The sequence below is a fragment of the Oncorhynchus gorbuscha genome, linkage group LG22 (genome assembly GCF_021184085.1).
Source record: "Oncorhynchus gorbuscha isolate QuinsamMale2020 ecotype Even-year linkage group LG22, OgorEven_v1.0, whole genome shotgun sequence".
NCBI classification, from domain to species: Eukaryota; Metazoa; Chordata; class Actinopteri; order Salmoniformes; family Salmonidae; genus Oncorhynchus; species Oncorhynchus gorbuscha.
The window spans coordinates 1,230,794-1,252,426 of NC_060194.1; the positions used below are offsets into that span (position 1 = coordinate 1,230,794).

At 39.5% G+C, this 21,633-nt stretch overlaps 1 protein-coding gene across 3 annotated transcripts in view; it reads left to right on the forward strand.

Moving 5' to 3' along the window:
- Window positions 1-3,546: 3,546 nt before the first annotated feature.
- Window positions 3,547-21,633, forward strand: part of pex5lb (peroxisomal biogenesis factor 5-like b) — a 156,019-nt gene continuing 137,932 nt past the window's right edge. For all 3 annotated transcript variants that reach the window (XM_046321795.1, XM_046321796.1, XM_046321797.1), the window contains exon 1: window positions 3,547-3,963. In XM_046321795.1, the coding sequence (XP_046177751.1) occupies window positions 3,949-3,963 (15 nt within the window). In that variant the 5' untranslated portion in view covers window positions 3,547-3,948. The remainder of the gene's footprint in view (window positions 3,964-21,633) is intronic.

Below are 21,633 nucleotides of genomic sequence, written 5' to 3' on the forward strand. Positions count from 1 at the left end.
CTGTCGGGCTGTATCACCGCCTGGTACAGCAATTTCACCACCCACAACCGCAAGGCTCTCCAAAGGGTGGTGCGAGCTGCACAACACATCACCGGGGGCAAACTACCTTTCCTCCAGAACACCTACACCACCCGATGTCACAGGAAGGCCAAAAAGATCATCAAGGACAACAACCACCCGAGGCACTGCCTGTTCACCCCGCTATCATCCAGAAGGCGAGGTCAATACAGGTGCATCAAAGCTGGGACCGAGAGACTGAAAAACAGCTTCTATCTCAAGGCCATCAGACCTTTAAACAGACATCATTGACACAGAGAGGCTGCTGCCTACATACAGACTCAAATCATTGGCCACTTTAATAAATGGATCACTAGTCACTTCAATAATGTTCACATATCTTGCATTACTGATCTCATATGTATATACTGAATATTATATAATCTATGGCATCTTGCCTATACCGCTCTGTCATCGCTCATCCATATATTCATATGTACATATTCTCATTCCATCCCTTTAGATTTGTGTGTATAAGGTAGATGTCGTGGACTTGTTAGATTACTTGTTGGTTATCACTGCACTGTCAGAACTAGAAGCACAAGCATTTCGCTACATTCGCATTAACATCTGCTAACCATGTGTATGTGACCAATACAATTTGATTTGATTTGACACATTAGATACGTCTATTTTAAATGTTGAAATTTGGCTGTGTTGTCAACCAAACACAATTCAATATTACTTTTCTAATACAGTAAAGAGAGAAAATTGAAGGTTGTCTTAAACTAATGTAACAGTATTTATTTAACACATCCATGGCCATGTTGAGGTTACTGTAGCTATAAATGTCTTATGTAATCATAGAAAGCATGTTCAACATAGCATGCATTGGTCGCAGGTTTGTGGAAATCTTCACAATTGCTATAGTAATCTATGCAGAATCTCCAACAGCATTGACCACCTGCACTATGTACATTTAATGTAATCTCAACTGCAATCCAGGTCATTTGGTTGTGATATTAGATGAAGCATGGTGATAACGCATTAAGTTATTGTATAAATACAAAATATCTGACATTGTATATTTGAACTTTGTTGTGCTTTTAAATGGTTGAACATGCAGTGATAACACATTTAGATGACAAATAAACCAAAAATGAGACATTGTTTTTCCATGAGAATTTGGTTGTGCTTTTAGATGATTGAAAGCATAGTGATAACACATTGGGAATTCAACAAACTTTCTTTTTAAATTGGTGACTACAGATTGAAATCTTAATGATCAATGTCTCAACCAAATATTATTATTATTATTATTATTATTATTATTCATTATTATTATTATTATTATTATTATCATCATTATTATTATTATTATTATTATTATTATTATTATATTATTATTATTATTATTATTATTATTATTATTATTATTATTATTATTATTATTATTATTATTATTATTATTATTATCATTATTATTATTATTATTATTATTATTAATATTATTATTATTATTATTATTTATTATTATTATTATTATTATTATTATTATCATCATCATCATTATTATTATTATTATTATTATTATTATTATTATTATTATCATATTATTATTATTATTATTATTATTATTATCATTATTATTATTATTATTATTATTATTATTATTATTATTATCATTATTATTATTATTATTATTATTATTATTATTATTATTATTATTATTATTATCATTATTATTATTATTATTATTATTATTATTATTATTATTATTATTATTATTATTATTATTATTATCCCAATTTCCATGTTGAAATCATGTGGTGTGTGCCCAGTGGGAAAGCCCCTTTCTCTGTAAACACACCGAAATGGGATTCTGACATTGGTGACTGGTGCCCAGTTTTTGGCCACACCATTTGTGGATGAGATTGTCTCGCTGTTTATGGGGGAACAAAATATCAAATGTAATTGAATGATAATCCTAATCCTAAACGGAAATTTGTCTGTAATCCAGAGGTCTCTGTTCCAAATGAAGAGACTGGCTCCAATCCAGTCTGCTGCTTTGGTAGTATTTGATGAAAATAGATAGGTCAACAAGGGTCTATTATTGTCATGCATGGAAAATGTGATCATGTTGTGTTGTATTATGCGATGTAGATGTGGGAGTGTTTTAGGTCAGTAAAAGCTTAATGAAGAGGTTATATTGTCTGGTTTCCCGGAAACAGATTGAGCCTAGTCCTGAACTATAAAGGACTGTCAATGGAGAATCTCTTATCGAAATAGCCTTTTGTCAACAGTTGTCTTTTTGAGCCTATAAATCCACAACACAAAACCATCTTCCTTCCTAAGTATAATGATGTGGGCAAATATGGGTCAATAGGGTCTTAAATCATTGATACAGGAAGTGTAAACATGCAGCATCCCACAAATTGAAATGAATGTAAAAAAGCAGGATGCTATTACACATTAAAGTATAACTTTAATGTTTATAAACAAAGTGCATATAAATGTAACAATTCAAAATGAATACAATCTGAACAACATAATAATAGAATATTGCACCATATCAAAGAAAAATAAATAACAATGTGCAAATCTGCAGCATCCCACTTAAAACATTAAACTGGTCCCTCTTTTCTCTCTCTCTTCTTTATTGCCATGTTATAACCAGCAGCACACAGCAATGCTGACCATATTCTGCTTTTATGAGAGATTTGCATTCAGAAATGCAAGCTTTCGAAGGGCTGATGTGGTTTCTTCTCTCAGTAATTATTTGTCCTGTTTTTGAGAAGACTCTCTCAGAGGGAACGGATGAGGCCACTATGCAGAGTCTCCCTGTCATGACTTTAGTAAGCTGTCGGTAGACAGAGGCCTTGTTCTTCCACCAGCTCAGCTCACATGCAAATGTTTAATTGCATCCTTTTTCATAACAAACCAAAGCATTTGTAAATACATTGTGCTTAAGGTAGAGTATGATTTCATTTAATAATTAGAATTAATTTAACACCAATCATAGTCAAACTATCGCAAACGGTTTGACTTGAAAAAATACAAAACATATTTTTTAAAGAGCCGTTTGGGAACCAAAAGAACCGGCTCTTTTTGGTGAGCTGAGCTGAGCCGAACGAGCCGGTTTTGGCTAAATTACATCTCAGCTACTGCCGACAAGGACTAAATTGATTAGGCTGCCTCAGTTGAGAGGTTGACTTATGATTCTTAAAAAGTTATTTCACTCAAACCTAACTCTTTATCACTTCTGGTAGACTAGTGAAAAATTACATACATTCTGCTCTGTTTGGATGGATGACATGGGAATCTTGCTGGCTTTTAGGCTCTTAACCTTCATAACACGTGTCTGCCTGCACAGCAAAATAGTAGAATATCATTTTTGAGGGGTAAAAACACAACTGTGTGCAGTACTTGTTATGAAATCTCATAAAATATTCATGTTGCCGCGGCTTCTCAAAAGAGCGTGTCGGGTTAACGACGTCTCACGGTGACTCGGGCTGTATTCTCGGTCATTTCCGGAGGGCGCGTCAGCGGACGAGTCGCATAGAGCGCGCTGTCTCTTCTGGGGTTGGGACAACCGAAGCTCCATTCATTCTACCCTCCTAAAAAAATATATCCCCGAGCGCAATTCTGCTGCAATTTTGAAACAAATACTATTTACAATTGTGTAAATATTGGAAAACATGACCCGGGCTCATTGCAGAATCAATACGTTAGTTTGTGATAGTAATTTGGCTGGTTTGAGAAACGCCGATCGTTGACTAATGGTCCGGGACCTCTCTTCGCCGATGGGGTAGCAGCTAGCTGGATACGAAAACAGCGTCAACTCCGTGAGCAAGGGACAGCCTGTCCAAGCCTTCCGTGGTGAAAAGGTTCAGCAACCAAGTGCTGAACTAGCCTTTTCCACTTCAACAATCCTCCTTGTTTGACTGAATTATGTACCAGGTGCAGGTAAGCTTACGATTTTAAAAGCAGTCCTCACAAAAAGCCAGTTTTTCACGCCATAATGGCACGTATAGGCTACATAACCTAGTAAAAAACTGTGATTCTATAGCCTACAGACTGCTTGAGGACATCTTATGGAAGTAAACTGAATTACTATAACAAAAATTGTGCGGACATAAGATGAATGATGATAGAAATTAAGTAGTTTTTGCAAGAGTAATAACATTTAACACACTGAGTGTACTAAACATTAGGAACATCTGCTCTTTCCATGAGACTGACCAGGTGAAAGCTATGATCCCTTATTGATGTCACTTGAAGTTAAATCCATTTCGATCAGTGTAGATGAAGGGGAGGAGACCTGTTAAAGAGGGTTTAACCCTTGAGACAATTGAGAAATGGATTGTGTATGTGTGCCATTCAGAGGTTGAATGGGCAAGACACGATTTGTGTCTTTGAACGGGGTATGGTAGTAGGTGCCAGGCGCATTGGTTTAAGTGAGTCAAGAACTGCAACGCTGCTGGGTTTTTCATGCTCAACAGTTTGTCTTGTGTATCAAGAATGGCCCACCACCCAAAGGACATTCAGCCAATTTGACACAACTATGGGAAGCTTTGGAGTTAACATGGGCCAGCATCCCTGTGGAAGTCTTGACACTTTGTAGAGTCCATGCCCGACCAATTTAGGCTGTTCTGAGGGCAAAGGGGGCTGCAAACTCAATTATTAGGAAGGTGTTAATGTTTTGTACACCGTCTATACGAACCAGCCAGGGAATGCCTACAACCTTTACTTCAATGAGTGAGACCAATTTATATTTTAATGATTTTAAACTTCAGTTTATCTTGCTGTTTTCTTTATTGAGAGTGAGTCGTTATTTGGTTTCTATTAGTGGACCACTTATCAACATCTAAGCTATCATGACTGTGCCTGCTGAAAGCACATTTTAGGACTACCTCTTACAGTGCATTCGTGAAGTATTCAGACCCCTTGACTTTTTCCACATTTTGTTATGTTACAGCCTTATTCTAAAATTGATTTTTTTTAAATCATCCCCCCTCAATCTACACACTACCCCATAACTACAAAGCAAAGCAAAAACTGTTTTTTAGAAATGTTTACTAATTTATAAAAATACAAAGCTGAAATATCACATTTACATAAGTATTCAGACCCTTTACTCAGTACTTTGTTGAAGCACCTTTGGCAGCGATTACAGCATTGAGTTTTCTTGGTTATGATGCTACAAGCTTGTTACACCTGTATTTGGGGAGTTTCCACCATTATTTTCTGCAGATCCTCTCAAGTGCTGTCAGGTTGGAGGTCGACTGATTAATCGAAATGGCCGATTAATTAGGGTCAATTAATTAGGGTCAATTAATTAGGGTCAATTAATTAGGGTCAATTAATTATCAATTAATTAGGGTCAATTTTCAATTTTTCATAACAATCGGTACGCAGCATTTTTGGACACCGATCATGGCCGATTACGTTGCACTCCACAAGGAGACTGCGTGGCAGGCTGACTATCTGTTATGCGAGTGCAGCAAAGAGCCAAGGTAAGGTGCTAGCTAGTAATACGTATCTTATAAAAAAACAATCTTAACATAATCACCAGTTAACTACACATGGTTGATGATATTACTAGTTTATCTAGCTTGTCCTGCGTTGCATATAATCGATGCGGTGCGGTGCCTGTTAATTTATCATTGAATCACAGCCTACTTCGCCAAACGGGTGATTTAACAAGCACATTCGCGAAAAAAGCACTGTCGTTGCACCAAAGTGTACTTAACCATGAACATCAACGTCTTAATTAAAATCAATACCCAATTGTACATTTTTAAACCTGCATATTTAGTTAAAAGAAATTCAGGTTAGCAGGCAATATTAAACTAGGATAATTGGGGCACTTCTCTTGCTTTCATTGCACGCAGAGTCAGGGTATATGCAGCAGTTTGGGTCGCCTTGCTCGTTGCAAACTAATTTGCCGGAATTCTACGCAATTATGACATGACATTGAATGTTGTGCAATGCAACAGCACTATTTAGATTTATGGATGTCACCCGTTAGATAAAATGGGGAACGGTTCTGTATTTCACTGAAAGAATAAACGTTTTGTTTTCAAAATGATCGTTTCCGGATTTGACCATATTAATAACCTAAGGTTCGTATTTCTGTCTGTTATTATAATTGTCTTTGATTTGATAAAATCAATTTACCCTCAAATAAATAATGAAACATGTTCAATTTGGTTTAAATAATGCAAAAACAAAGTGTTGGAGAAGAAAGTAAAAGTGCAATATGTGCCATATTAGAAAGCTAACGTTTAAGTTCCTTGCTCAGAACATATTCCCAGGTAAGAAGTTTTAGGCTGTAGTTATTATAGGACTATTTCTCTCTATAACATTTGTATTTCATATACCTTTGACTATTGGATGTTTTTATAGGCACTTTAGTATGGCCAGTGTAACTGTATAGCTTCCGTCCCTCTCCTCGCCCCTACCTGGTCTCGAACCAGGAACACATCTAAAACAGCCAGCCTCGAAGCATCGTTATCCTTTGCTCCACAAATGCCGCGGTCCTTGCAGAGCATGGGGAACAACTAATTCAAGGTCTCAGAGCGAGTGGCGTCACCGATTGAAATGCTATTAGTGCGCACCCCGCTAACTAGCTAGCCATTTCACATCAGTTACACCAGCCAAACCTCGGGAGTTGATAGGCTTGAAGTCATAAATACTTCAATGCTTGAAGCACAACGAAGAGCTGCTATCAAACACACGAAAGTGCTGTTTGAATGAATGCTTACTGAATGAAGCCTGCTGCCTACCACCGCTCAGTCAGACTGCTCTATCAAATCATAGATTTAATTTTAACATAATAACACACAGAAATATGAGCCCTAGGTCATTAATATGGTCGAATCCAGAAACGATAATTTAGATAACAAATGTTTTATTCTTTCAGTGAAATACGGAACCGTTCCGTATTTTATCTAACGGGTGGCATCTCTAAATCTAACTATTGCTGTTACATTGTACAACCTTTCAATGTTATGTTATAATTATGTACAATTCTGGCAAATTAATTACGGTCTTTGTTAGGAATAAATGACCTTCACACAGTTCGCAACGAGCCAGGCGGTCCAAACTGCTGCATATACCCTGACTCTGCTTGCACGGAACACAAGAGAGGTGACACAATTTCTCTAGTTAAAAGTCATGTTAGCAGGCAATATTAACTAAATATGCAGGTTTAAATATATATATACTTGTGTATTGATTTTAAAGAAAGGCATTGATGTTTATGGTACACTGGTGCAACGACAGTGCTTTTTTTCACGAATACACTTGTTAAATCATCACCCGTTTGGCGAAGTATTATATGCAACTCATATTTACTGATGATGATATTTACTAGTTTAACTAGTGATTATGTTAAGGTTGTTTTTTTAATAAGATAAGTTTAATGCTAGCTAGCAACTTACCTTGGCTTCTTGCTGCACTCGCGTAACAGGTAGTCAGCCTGCCACACAGGCTCCTCGTGGAGTGCAATGTAAAGCAGGTGGTTAGAGTGTTGGACTAGTAAAGCGTGATTCATCACTCCAGAGAAGCGGCAGGTAGCCTAGCGGTTAGAGCGTTGGACTAGTAACCAGAAGTTTGCGAGATCGAATCCCCGAGCTGACGAGGTAAAAATCTGTCGTTCTGCCCCTGAACAGGCAGTTAACCCACCATTCGTAGGCTGTCATTGAAAATAAGAATGTGATCTTAACTGACTTGCCTAGTTAAATAAAGGTAAGAATTAAATCGTCCACAATCGGTGTCCAAAAATGCAGATTATGAAAATCGGCTCTAATTTGTTGGACATTCCGATTTAATTGGTCAACCTCTAGAACAGACTGAGGCACACAGTACTACATAGAGCCATGACTACATGGAACTCTATTCCACATCAAGTAACTGATGCAAGCAGTAAAATTAGATTAAAAAACACCTTATGGAACAGCGGGGACTGTGAAGCAACACAAACATTGGCACAGACAAATGTTAACATGATAACATACACACTTTACATGGATTTAGTACTGTAGATATGTGGTAGGGGCTTGAGGGCACACAGTGTGTTCTGAATTCTGTGAATGTATTGTAATGTTTTAAAATGTATAAACTGCCTTAATTTTGCTGGACCCCAGGAAGAGCAGCTAAAGCAGCAGCTAATGGGGATCCATAATAAGTGCAAATACTCCTGCATTGTCGTGGCTGTGTGCTGAGGGTTGTTGTCCTGTTGGAAGGTGAACCTTCACCCTAGTCTGAGGTCCTGAGCTCCTCTTGAGCAGGTTTTCATCAAGGATCTCTCCGTTCATCTTTCCCTCGAGCCTGACTAGTTTCCCAGTCTCTCCCTCTGAAAAACATCCTCACAGCATCGTGCAGCCACCACCATGCTTCCTCCAGATGTGTCACTTTGCATTCAGGTCAAATAGTTAAATCTTGGTTTCATCAGACCAAAGAACATTTTTCCTCATGGTCTGAGTCTTTAGGTGCCTGATGGCACACTCCAAGTGGGCTGTCATGCCTTTTACTGAGAGGTGGCTTCCATCTGGCCACTCTACCATAAATACCTGATTGGTGGTGTGCTGCAGAGATGGTTGTTCTTCTGGAAGGTTCTCCCCTCTCCACAGAGGAACTTTGAAGCGGTGCCAGTGACCATCGTGTTCTTGGTCACCTCCCTTCTCCCCTGATTGCTCAGTTTGGCCAGCTCTAGGAAGTCTTGGTGGTTCCAGTGTTCTTCCATTGAAGAACGGAGGCCACTGTGTTCTGGGGACCTTCAGTGCTGCTGTGCCTGGACACAATCTTGTCTAGGAGCTCTACGGACAATTCCTTCCACCTCATGGCTTAGTTTTTTGCTCTGACATGCACTGTCAACTGTGGGACCTTATATAGAGAGGTGTGTGTCTTTCCAAATCATGTCCAATCAATTTAATTGAAGTTCATTGAAGTCCATTGAAGTTTTAGAAACATCTCAAGGATGATCAATGGAAACAGGATGCACCCGAGCTCAATTCTGAGTCTCATAGCAAAGGGTCCAAATACTTAAGTAAATAAGGTATTTCTGTTTTTATTTATTTTTTAATACATATGTAAACAATTCTAAACCTGTTTTCTGTGTCATGATGGGATATTGTGTAGAGATTAAAATATTTAAAAAAATCAATTTTAGAATAAGGCTTTAACATTTTTTGTGGAAAATGTTAAGCAACCCCTACATACTAATTTCATCTTTAAGTTGTCTCGCTGAAATGTTCTTAATCTTTCAAATGACTGCTCGATCCACACAGCAGACGTTGTGGGCTAGGTTAAGAATGCTGTGTTGCAAGTGTAGCGCTACATTTAGCACTACAGATACTTCACTTTAAGCCTTTTAGATCCCTTTTTGTGCACTATGCGCTCTAATCTTCTAAAAGCATTTTGCCAAGGCAAAGACTTAAACTAGATTAGAAATTATCTAGAGTAACGATCTCTGCCTGACTGAATATGATGAAAAAGTTGGCAAATATGATAGGTTTGCAGCATTTGATTCATGCCTGTTGGAAGATGCTAGCCTCCTATATTGCAATGCTCCTCAAACCATGCTGATGCAAAAAAGATGACGGGACACTATTTGGCAGGCATCAAGTTTTATCTCACGAACACTCAATGCACAGTATATGCATATCAGGGTGGAGGGGCGAATACACCTGAATACTGAGAAGAGACACTAAGTGAGAACCTTAATGTCAGATAGGTAGACAATCTGTACAATACTTAAAGTACCATGCAGTCTTTTTTTTTACATGTAATTTTTTAAATCGTCACTGTTCATGAAAATAACTCCAAATATATTTTTTATTATTTATATCCCTGAGCGTCCTTTTGCCATTTAAAATGCCCAGTCTGATCGTGTGGGCTTATTGATGGAACTGTAAATATTTACATACACAGCCCTGATTGGTGGATAGCATCGTCTAGACCAGGAGTACTCAAATCTTACCATACGAGGTCCTGAGCTTGCTGGTTTTCTATTCTACCTGATAATTAATTGCACACAGCTGGTGTCCCTGGCTTAAATCAGTTCCTGATTAGAGCGGAACAATGGAAAAATGCAGTATCTTCGAGGTCCAGAGTTGAGTTTGAGCGGTGTAGACTTTACACAGTAATAGCGTCACTGCTATTAGCTTAAACGACTGACATTTGGACCAGCGATATCAGCCCCATGAACATGCGGAGTCTGATAGCACAGTGTGTGGTGGAGGATTTCGTACTGAGGAAAGTCGTATTGCTCATGAATGTGCTGGTTGTCATACCGCTGCTGCCATTTCAATGGCATTTGAGAACATTTTTTAAACATTTAAACCTGAACACACTAGCTAGCTCCATTCGAACAACTGACTGGAGAAATAAGCTCATCAACTGCGCCTGCAGCAGACGTGATATCCTCTGTCATGGCATTGAAACTAGGGGTCGACCGATTAATCCGAATGGGCGATTTAATTAGGGACAATTTCAAATTTTCATAACAATCGGAAATCGCTATTTTTGGGCGCATATTTTTATTATTATTATTATTTTTTCTATTTTTTACACCTTTTTATTTAATCTTTATTTAACTAGGCAAGTCAGTTAAGAACACATTCTTATTTTCAATGACGGGCTAGGAACGAGGCAGAACGACAGATTTTTACCTTGTCAGCTCGGGGGAATCCAATCTTGCAACCTTACAGTTAACTAGTCCAACGCTCTAACCACCTGCCTTACGAGGAGCCTGCCTGTTATGCGAATGCAGTAAGCCAAGGTAAGTTGCTAGCTAGCATTAAACTTATCTTATAAAAAAAACAATCAATCAATGACTGTCGTTGCTTCAATGTGTACTTAACCATAAACATCAATGCCTTTCTTAAAATCAATACACAGAAGTATATATTTTTAAACCTGCATATTTATCTAAAAGAAATCCAGGTTAGCAGGCAATATTAACCAGGTGAAATTGTGTTACTTCTCTTGCGTTCATTGCACGCAGAGTCAGGGTATATGCAACAGTTTGGGCTGCCTGGCTCTTTGCGAACTAATTATGACATAACATTGAAGGTTGTGCAATGTAACAGGAATATTTAGACTCATGGATGCCACCCGTTAGATAAAATACGTAACGGAAAAAACGTTTTGTTTTCGAGGTGATAGTTTCCAGATTTGACCTAAGGCTCGTATTTCTGTGTGTTTATTATAGTTAAGTCTATGACTTGATAGAGCAGTCTGACTGAGGGGTGGTAGGCAGCAGCAGGCTCGTAATAGTCAAAGGTATATGGTTTAGAGAGATGGTCGACGTGTTATAATTCCTGTAATGACTTGCTGCTGAACTTGAAAGGGGTTCCTTCGTTATTTTACCGTTCATGTCTTCCATAGAGAATGTCTTGATCTACTTCCAATAAGGTCTGTGTTTCGTGCTTAAACCACCTCGGCGTTTTGATACCCATGTAGATCTCACTAGGATAAGGTAATGTTTGTCAAAATATTTTCATAAATCCACCACAATTTTTTAAATCTTCGCTTATATTTAGCCAATATTGATCAGAGTTACCTTGTCCTATGGATATCTACACAGTTATAAAATTGGCAAGGTGGTGTAAGCCTACACGAAACACAGACCTTATTTTAAGTGAATCTAAAAAACATCCTATGGAATAAATGAATGAAAGGTACCACTTTTCAGATTTAGCTAGAAGGTGTCATGGGAATTATGACTCGCACCTTGGTAGTCAATTCTTACCATGTCCATTATTAAAATAGGATTTCCTGCATATAGAAATTAGTTTGTTTTCAACATTCATCACAGGTAACTTAAGCTCTATTTTTATTCAAACAGTTGAGAGTATTTGTCTACTAAGCAGACTCTTTCAGTATCATTGTCACTTCAGAGCTGCGTGTGTGTTTTATACAGATGGCACCAGGGAAAGCAAGGCGTCTTATTTGTGATAAAGACGTAAGCATGGGGTCAGCATGGGGTCAGCATGGGGTCAGCAACGGCTAAATCAAAACATACCACCAACCTTTTGGAATCACCTTAAGAACACCCATCCAAAAGCCCATAATATGTATTATATTAAGTTAAAATAAGTGTTCATTGCTCATTCGGTATTGTTGCAATTGTCATTATTATAAAAATGTATATACAGTGGGGAGAACAAGTATTTGATACACTGCCGATTTTGCAGGTTTTCCTACTTACAAAGCATGTAGAGGTCTGTCATTTCTATCATAGGTACACTTCAATTGTGAGAGATGGAATCTAAAACAAAAATCCAGAAAATCACAATGTCATGCAATAAAATGCAAATTAATTACTTAAAAATCAATACAATGTGATTTTCTGGATTTTTAAATTTTTTATTCTGTCTCTCACAGTTGAAGTGTACCTATGATAAAAATTAGACCTCTACATGCTTTGTAAGTAGGAAACACTGCCGATTTTTGCATGTCATCAAATACTTGTTCTCCCCACTGTGTGTGTGTGTGTGTGTATATACCATTTTAAAATCGTCCGATTAATCGGTATCTGCTTTTTTTTGTCCTCCAATTATCGATATCGGCGTTGAAAAATCATAGTCTGTCGACCTCTAATTGAAACGCCTGCTCAACAAAGCGATTCGGTGGCCTTCTGTCTTTACTGTGTCGCCACCATGCTCGATGCTAGGTACATGGACTTTACTGTGTCGCCACCATGCTCGATGCTAGGTACAAGGACTTTACTGTGTCGCCACCATGCTCGATGCTAGGTACAAGGACTTTACTGTGTCGCCACCATGCTCGATGCTAGGTACAAGGACTTTACTGTGTCGCCACCATGCTTGATGCTAGGTACAAGGACTTTACTGTGTCGCCACCATGCTCGATGCTAGGTACAAGGACTTTACTGTGTCGCCACCATGCTCGATGCTAGGTACAAGGACTTTACTGTGTCGCCACCATGCTCGATGCTAGGTACAAGGACTTTACTGTGTCGCCACCATGCTCGATGCTAGGTACATGGACTTTACTGTGTCGCCACCATGCTCGATGCTAGGTACAAGGACTTTACTGTGTCGCCACCATGCTCGATGCTAGGTACATGGACTTTACTGTGTCGCCATCATGCTCGATGCTAGGTACAAGGACTTTACTGTGTCGCCACCATGCTCGATGCTAGGTACATGGACTTTACTGTGTCGCCACCATGCTCGATGCTAGGTACAAGGACTTTACTGTGTCGCCACCATGCTCGATGCTAGGTACAAGGACTTTACTATGTCGCCACCATGCTCGATGCTAGGTACAAGGACTTTACTGTGTCGCCACCATGCTCGATGCTAGGTACATGGACTTTACTGTGTCGCCACCATGCTCGATGCTAGGTACAAGGACTTTACTGTGTCGCCACCATGCTCGATGCTAGGTACATGGACTTTACTGTGTCGCCACCATGCTCGATGCTAGGTACATGGACTTTACTGTGTCGCCACCATGCTCGATGCTAGGTACAAGGACTTTACTGTGTCGCCACCATGCTCGATGCTAGGTACATGGACTTTACTGTGTCGCCACCATGCTCGATGCTAGGTACATGGACTGCTACTTTGATGCAGACAAACAGGGTTTATGGAAATGTTACATACACAGCTGGACAATATGGAAACAGACACAGTGGCCGTGTGCAACGAGGAAGACAGGCCACAGACAGACAGTGCAGAAACTTCACTGCCTGACATGTATGATGAAATCCTGGTTGAGACTGAACAAATGAACAGCGAAACAGCACAGCAAGTAAGTGAAAGAAATAGGTTTTGATTATGTTTTACTGGTAATGGGGACATACGTACATATGCCAATTTTTTTTGTGTGTGTTTTTTTTGTGTTCTGTATGTGTGTGTAACCATTATTTAACTAGGCAAGTCGGTTAAGAACATACTTATTTACAATGCCGCCAAACCCGGACGATGCTGGGTCAATTGTGCGCCTCCCCTCCCATGGTGATACAACCTAGATTCGAACCAGGGACTGTAGTGACGCCTCTTGCACTGAGATGCAGTGCCTTAGACCGCTGGGTGCGTGTGTGTGTGTGTTAACTGTTTAATTGTACTAGAATGCTTAAAAGGCCGCTAAAATGTTTAATATTGGTTATCGGTATCAGTTTTTTTTAGCAAGGAACATTTCGGCTATCTGTATCAGCCAAAAATTTCACCGGTTTATCACTAGTCAAAAACTCCTCTCACCTGAACCGTCTGGAATTCCAGGCATTTTTTTCTCAAAACAGCTCTTACACGAAAAGGGCATTATCACCATTTTCATCATTTCCGAGTGTTATTTAGATATAGTAGTGTGGAAATGTCATCTAAAAAACCAGGATAATCACATTGACTGCACTGCCCCTTTCAACTACCAGGAAAATAAGTAAGTAATAAATAAAACAAGTAATAAATGAGTATTCTGGACCTCAAAGCTCGGCTTTGAGTAACCCTGCCCTAAATATTGGTGGTGCATTATCTGCACAACACAACTTTCACAAGTACTAGTAGAGCTATTCTGTACATAGTAATGGAAAGTTAGAACAAAGTTGGAACAATGAGAATCTATATTACTGATCCTCACAAGCATTTAATTTCTGATCATGGTGAAAATTCAAAATTCAGACCTTTTGGCTTCTTACATGCACTTGTATTGGTGTTTTGACCCAGGGCAGGCATGTAGGCTATTTGTTTCCTCTATACTATAACCTGTCTGTGCATGATTCCCTGTTCAGTCCCCCTAGATTGATCTATTCATTTACCTCACATGTAAGGTTGCACATTTTGGGGAATATTCAGAGGAGGAAATTGTCTGTGGGAATTAACAGAAACATATTAATATATGATAATAATGAAATATGTATATGATATAATGTTTGCATTGGATATATTTACCATATCATGGGATGATTTCACTGAACACAAAAGGGACTATTGAATGATCCATTCCATCTCCTAAAAATGTTTTCAACATACATCTGTAAAATTATACTCTAGGAACTAAAGCTTTGGTTCTCTTCCTCTCAGTCTTCCATGTCTTCTCCCTGGACCTCCTCAATGTCCACCTCTTGAACATCAGACTCTGAGGCCTCATCTTCACTGTCACTTTCCAGCCTTGTTGAGGATGGCTCGTTGCCAGGCTCAAAAAGCCTCACATTTGCCCAGAGGGCCACCAATTTTTCAACCCTTGTGTTGGTCAGCTGGTGTGTTCCCAAACAAGGACCAGTTGCACTTTAAGATGGCTGATGTTGGTGGGATTTGGAGGATGATGGAGGCAACAGGGGAAAGAGCCTCAGATCCACAAAGTCCCTTCCACCAAGTGGCTGATGAGATATGTTGCCACGACTGCCATATTGCATCTCCATCTCAAAGTCCTTACTTGGAAGTGTATTTCGCCAGACTGCCAAGAACCTTGCCCTCACCCAGGCCAAGGTGGTGAGACACGGTAGTGATGACACCATAGGCCTTGTTGATCTCTGCACCAGACAGGATGCTCTTGCCAGCATACTTGGGATCCAACATGTATGCTGAGGTGTGTATGGGCTTCAGGCAGAAGTCTTCACGCGTTTTGATTTATTTCAGAATTGCAGTTTCCTCTGCTTGGAGCAACAGTGAAGTGGGCAGGGCAGTACGAATTTCTTCTCTTACAACTGCAAGCAGAGTCTGAACATCAGACAGGATGGCATTGTCTCCCTCAATCTGTGCAATGGCTACTGCTATAGGTTTCAGGCTGCTTACCACTCTCTCCCAAAATATATCATCCAGGAGGATCCTCTTGATGGGGCTGTTCATATCGGCAGACTGTGATATGGCCAGAGACACCTTCCCCCCCAGGAGACTGTCAAACATTGACAACACCACCCCAGCAGGTGTTGCTGGGCAGCTTCAATGTGGTGCACTGATTCTTCTCACTTTGTTTGGTGAGGTAGATTGCTGCTTGGCCCTCTTGTACAGTCATGGCCAAAAGTTGAGAATGACACTAATATTAATTTCCACAACGTTTGCTGCTTCAGTGTCTTTAGATTTTTTGTCTGATGTTACTATGGAATACTGAAGTATAATTACAAACATTTCATAAGTGTCAAAAGGCTTTTATTGACAATTACATGAAGATGATGCATAGAGTCAATATTTGCAGTGTTGACCCTTCTTTTTCAGGACCTCTGTAATCCACCCTGGCATGCTGTCAATTAACTTCTGGGCCACATCCTGACTGATGGCAGCCCCTTCTTGCATAATCAATGCTTGGAGTTTGTCAGAATTTGTGTTTTTTTGTTTGTCCACCCGCCTCTTGAGGATTGACCACAAGTTCTCAGTGGGATTAAGGTCTGGGGAGTTTCCTGACCATGAACCCAAAATAGATGTTTTGTTCCCCGAGCCACTTAGTTATCACTTTTGCCTCATGGCAAGGTGCTCCATCATGCTGGAAAAGGCATTGTTTGTCGCCAAACCGTTCCTGGATGGTTGTTGGTACCATTCTTTATTCATGGCTGTGTTCTTAGGCAAAATGGTGAGTGAGCCCACTCCCCTTGGCTGAGAAGCAACCCCACACATGAATGTTCTCAGGATGCTTTACTGTTGGCATGACACAGGACTGATGGTAGCGCTCACCTTGTCTTCTCCGGACAAGCTTTTTTCCGAATGCCCCAAACAATCGGAAGGGGGATTCATCAGAGAAAATGACTTTACACCAGTCCTCAGGAGTCCAATACCTGTACCTTTTGAAGAATGTCAGTCTGTCCCTGATGTTTTTCCTGGAGAGAAGTGGCTTCTTTGCAAGCTCTGTACTGGTGGTGCCCCGATCCCGCAGCTGAATCAACTTTAGGAGACGGACCTGGCACTTGCTGGACTTTCTTGGGCGCCCTGAAGCAGTCTTCACAACAATTGAACCGCTCTCCTTGAAGTTCTTGATGATCTTATAAATGGTTGATTTTGGTGCAATCTTACTGGCAGCAATATCCTTCCCTGTGAAGCCCTTTTTGTACAAAGCAATGATGACGGCACGTGTTTCCTTGCAGGTAACCATGGTTGACAGAGGAAGAGCAATGATTCCAAGCACCACCCTCATTTTGAAGCTTCCAGTCTGTTATTCAAACTCAATCAGCATGACAGAGTGATCTCCAGCCTTGTCTTCGTCAACGCTCACACCTGTGTTAACGAGAGAATCACTTACATGTCAGTTGGTCCTTTTGTGCTTTCTCTATGATTTGCATGACCTTCACTTGAACTCTGCATCCAGCAAATCAATAGATAAAGCATGTCTGGTTGGAGGGGTAAGAACATTCAGAAATCTCTTCCAATACACATTACCTGTGAGCCAGTTGGTGAACCAGTTGCATACACAGCTCAAGCAAGACATTCCTCAGCATTTCTCTGACTACGTTCCTCCATTGAGTCAAACGTCTGATTCCAGGAGGACCATAAGCTGTTGCTATCGATAAGGTGTCTGATTCATCATTTTCACCTCAAATAGAAATAAAGGGACTTCTATTCGATTACAATACCCCACCCAGTATTGTAATCAAAACTTACCAGAAAGCATGTTGTCCTTGGCTCAGACAGTGTAGTAGTGTGGGATCAATAGCTTATCATTAGTGTGCGAGATCTTGAGAATCAGCTGTACATGTGATGGAAGAATGCACTGTGCATGCAGAGTTGCAATTCCATTTAAATTGGGTATAGTTTAACCCAAATATGCCACAAGACCTAGAATTGCCTTATGTGAATCACAGAAAAAAAGGTTCACTGTTATAAGCTAACTTTTTTTTGGATGAATTTAAGCAAAATCATAGGGCTTAACTTCCCATGGAAACCTTCCCGGAAAGTTTCCGACCCTTTGCAACCCTACACGCATGGCTATATGTCATGTAGGTCTGACCGATCGCTATTATATACACATAGAAGTCTGTCTCTCTGTCATCTCTAATGGAAGAAGCATTGGCTGCGTACTTGTCCATTTCCGTCAATGTCAAATTCGGGCCTTCGAGGGTTGGTGATGTATAGAGTGCGCTGTTAAAATTAAGTGCTTTGTAAGAGAAACAACTTGAAGGAGACGAAACCTTAACTATGCTGGAGTTTTGAAACGCATCATCCTGAGATGTTTTGAAACATTAAATGGTTTCTTGTAACACTACTAAATCAAGTTTTGTGCAACACCTTGCCAGGGACTGGGAGCACTAACAGAAACAATTTTAAATGCCTTTTTTGTGTTTTCGAGTTCCATTTAGTACAGAATTAGATCCCTTTTACTGAAGTGTCTTCATGATTAATGTTTTATGTATTTGATCATTTGTCATTTTAGCTGGTATTGTCAAGCACAGTGTTCAAACCACCAGCAGTAACTGGAGGTTGAACTTCAAGATTTGAGGATTCTGCACTTGCCTCTTTCGTTGACAATCATGAATGGGTGCTGTCCTCATTTAACTGCAATTTGCCTGACTGTTTTGGTATCCATTCATCATTATCCATTACACCTCATCGCACAACGAGCTTAATACTAATATATAAATATACTCTTTCTTCAAACATATGCATACAACATTGTGTGAAAGAATCATGAAGTCTACAAATGTTGAATTACCCATAATCCTTTAAAAACAGAGTTCCTGGCAAGATAGGACATGCAAGGTGATTTAGTTCAATCACTGTTTTCTCTCTCTTTGGTTATTCTCATGAAGATACTTACATTTTGAGCAATATATTAAGTTGGATTTTTTCATGCATTTATTTTTGTTAAAATTAAATGAACAAATTGAAATAACTTGCACACATTTAAAAAGATAGATTTTTGGGGTTATTTTTTACACTTTGAGACAGTTATGAAATGACAGGGGGGTACAGATTGGTGGGGGAAAGGATTTGAACGGTTGGAGCGGGGAATTTAATCCTGGTCTTCAGAAGGGAGGGATGAAGTGTCGAAGCCGGGTGCGTTACTGCTAGACCACGGCTCTGCACGACGTGCGTTCATTTTCATTAAATAGGTTTATTTTGTTTTCTTTGTCAATTTCAATTCACCCCAGAATAATTTATTAGTGTGGTTGAGTGGTTAACATTCCAAAGAAATGTACTATCTTATTACCCCTACTGTTTCCAATCTGTCTAAATAAAGCAGGAAAAAATAAAGGTGGAAATCCACGACAAAATATTCTCCATAGGCCCTTATCAGTCAATATTTATGCTATATACAATCTGCATTTCTGAACCGTTGATTGTATGAGAAACATTGTTTTTGTATTTTGCTTCTGTGTTTTACATGCATTGAATCCCCTGAAAATGTTTTCATAATGCTCTCTTAAAAACACCAATATTCAGGTTGAATAACCACTTTGCGTGTTTGAGTATACTTCATTTCTGTTTTAAAACACATTCTGTGTATTAATTAAAGCACTGCATTGGGTTTACATTCAAACACACTCCAAACACCAGATCTCAGCTTAGGTGCACTACTTTTCATGGTTTCATTACACAATCATGGTGTTTTGAGACTTAACATTTTTACAGAGGTTGGCCGACGAGGCAAAGGGAGAGCAGCAGCTGAAGATGCCTGTTTTGTGGGCTGAAGAATGAGCTTTAGGGGGAGAAAAGATGGTGAGACCCATCTTAACTCATACATGTCCTCCCTCCTGCGGTTTATGGCTCGAGGTTGATTTGTCCCTGCTCTTTGATAGGAATTTAATGGCCATGTCAAGGTGAAGAGAAAACTATTGTGAAAATGAGAAGGTGTGAGCGGCACAAGGTGCTAAATGTTTAATTTGGGCTAAAAAATTACGTATTTTTCGGCTAAATGGCTATATTGGTGACTCAATGAGTCTGAGGTCCAGTCCTTGTTCCTGGTCTTGCATGAGCTTTTAAAGGGTAGGTTGACCTTTTAGACATAATCATGATTTTTCAGACAGTGTTTAAGTCCTGGATTCAGATTTGTTTAAATAGCCATAGCTAATGTTTATTTTACATTTTTATTCAACAAGGTAAGATCCATTGAGGTTAAAAACCTCTTTTGCGAGGGTGACCTGGCAAGAAGGCCAGGTCACCCTCGTGGCAGCGTAGCCTAGTGGTTAGAGCGTTGGACTAGTAACCAAAAGGTTGTGAGTTCAAACCCCCGAGCTGACAAGGTACAAATCTGTCGTTCTGCCCCCTGAACAGGCAGTAAACCCACTGTTCCCAGGCCGTCATTGAAAATAAGAATGTGTTCTTAACTGACTTGCCTGGTTAAATAAAGGAAAAAAAAAACTACAATAAAAAAGGCAAAACGGGGAAATATAATACATACAAAACATCTCAGTTCTAAATGTAGGAACAGACAAGGACAGCAGCGGCTGTGAACGAAGACTGTATTGAGTGACTGATCTGGTCAGTAAGGAACAGAGATACAAAGGGAGTTGTCCCGTCAATGTTTTGTACACAGAAATGCCCCAGTGCTTTAGCCTCCTGGTGGAGAGAGAGGGCCATTGCACCATAGCATACAGATAAGTGATGAGTGAATGATCTAGCGTTGGTAATAAAACTTGAAGCACCATGATACACTGTGTCCAGAGTTTAAGGTACTTGCTGAGGCATATAGACAATATCACTATAATCCAGCACTGATTTAAAAAAAAAAAGTGCTTTGAACAAGATCCTTTCTGACAAACAAAGTTAGTCACCACCTAACCAAACAACAATAGGAGTGATAGAAGCATGGTTCGCAATTTTAAAATTGCATCGACAAACCGTGATTGGAAGTTACTAAGATCTGATTAGGCCAAAACATTTGGGACATGCAAACCATACTGCCTCTATCCTAACTGTTTAAAAAGTGAACCTACCCTTTTTAAATGTCTGTCCATTTTGTAGAACAAGCACAGCTTCCAAGTAAAACAACCTATATGACCAGAAAACCCTATGATTTGCTGTCTATAAATGTTCAAATAAGAAAATGGACAGCGAAAATGCTCTAGCCACAATTCCATGCTCTTAAGTGCGTTGGGATTCTGTAATTTGTTTGCAGAGGTCTGTATTTTAAAACTGTGTGACAATATGATGTGGTTCCACTTGACTGTTCAGCCAATGCTAAGTTAACACTTTTCACACCTGCGCTGAGGAAAAATCACTTTTACCAATCTCTGATTTCAAACCAGTAAAACGTAACACTTAAACGAAATGTTCAGAGGTTTGATGTTATTGGTTGGCTGTTTTTCAAAGCTGTTGAGCAATAATACACCGCTCAAAAAAATAAAGGGAACATTTAAACAACACAATGTAACTCCAAGTCAATCACACTTCTGTGAAATCAAACTGTCCAGCAACACTGATTGACAATAAATTTCACATGCTGTTGTGCAAATGGAATAGACAACAGGTGGAAATTATAGGCAATTAGCAAGACACCCCCAATAAATGAGTGGTTCTGCAGGGGGTGACCACAGACCACTTCTCAGTTACTATGCTTCCTGGCTGATGTTTTGGTCACTTGAATGCTGGCGGTGCTTTCACTCTAGTGGTAGCATGAGACGGAGTCCACAACCCACACAAGTGGCTCAGGTCGTGCAGCTCATCCAGGATGGCACATCAATGCAAGCTGTGGCAAGAAGGTTTGCTGTGTCTGTCAGCGTAGTTTCCAGAGCATGGA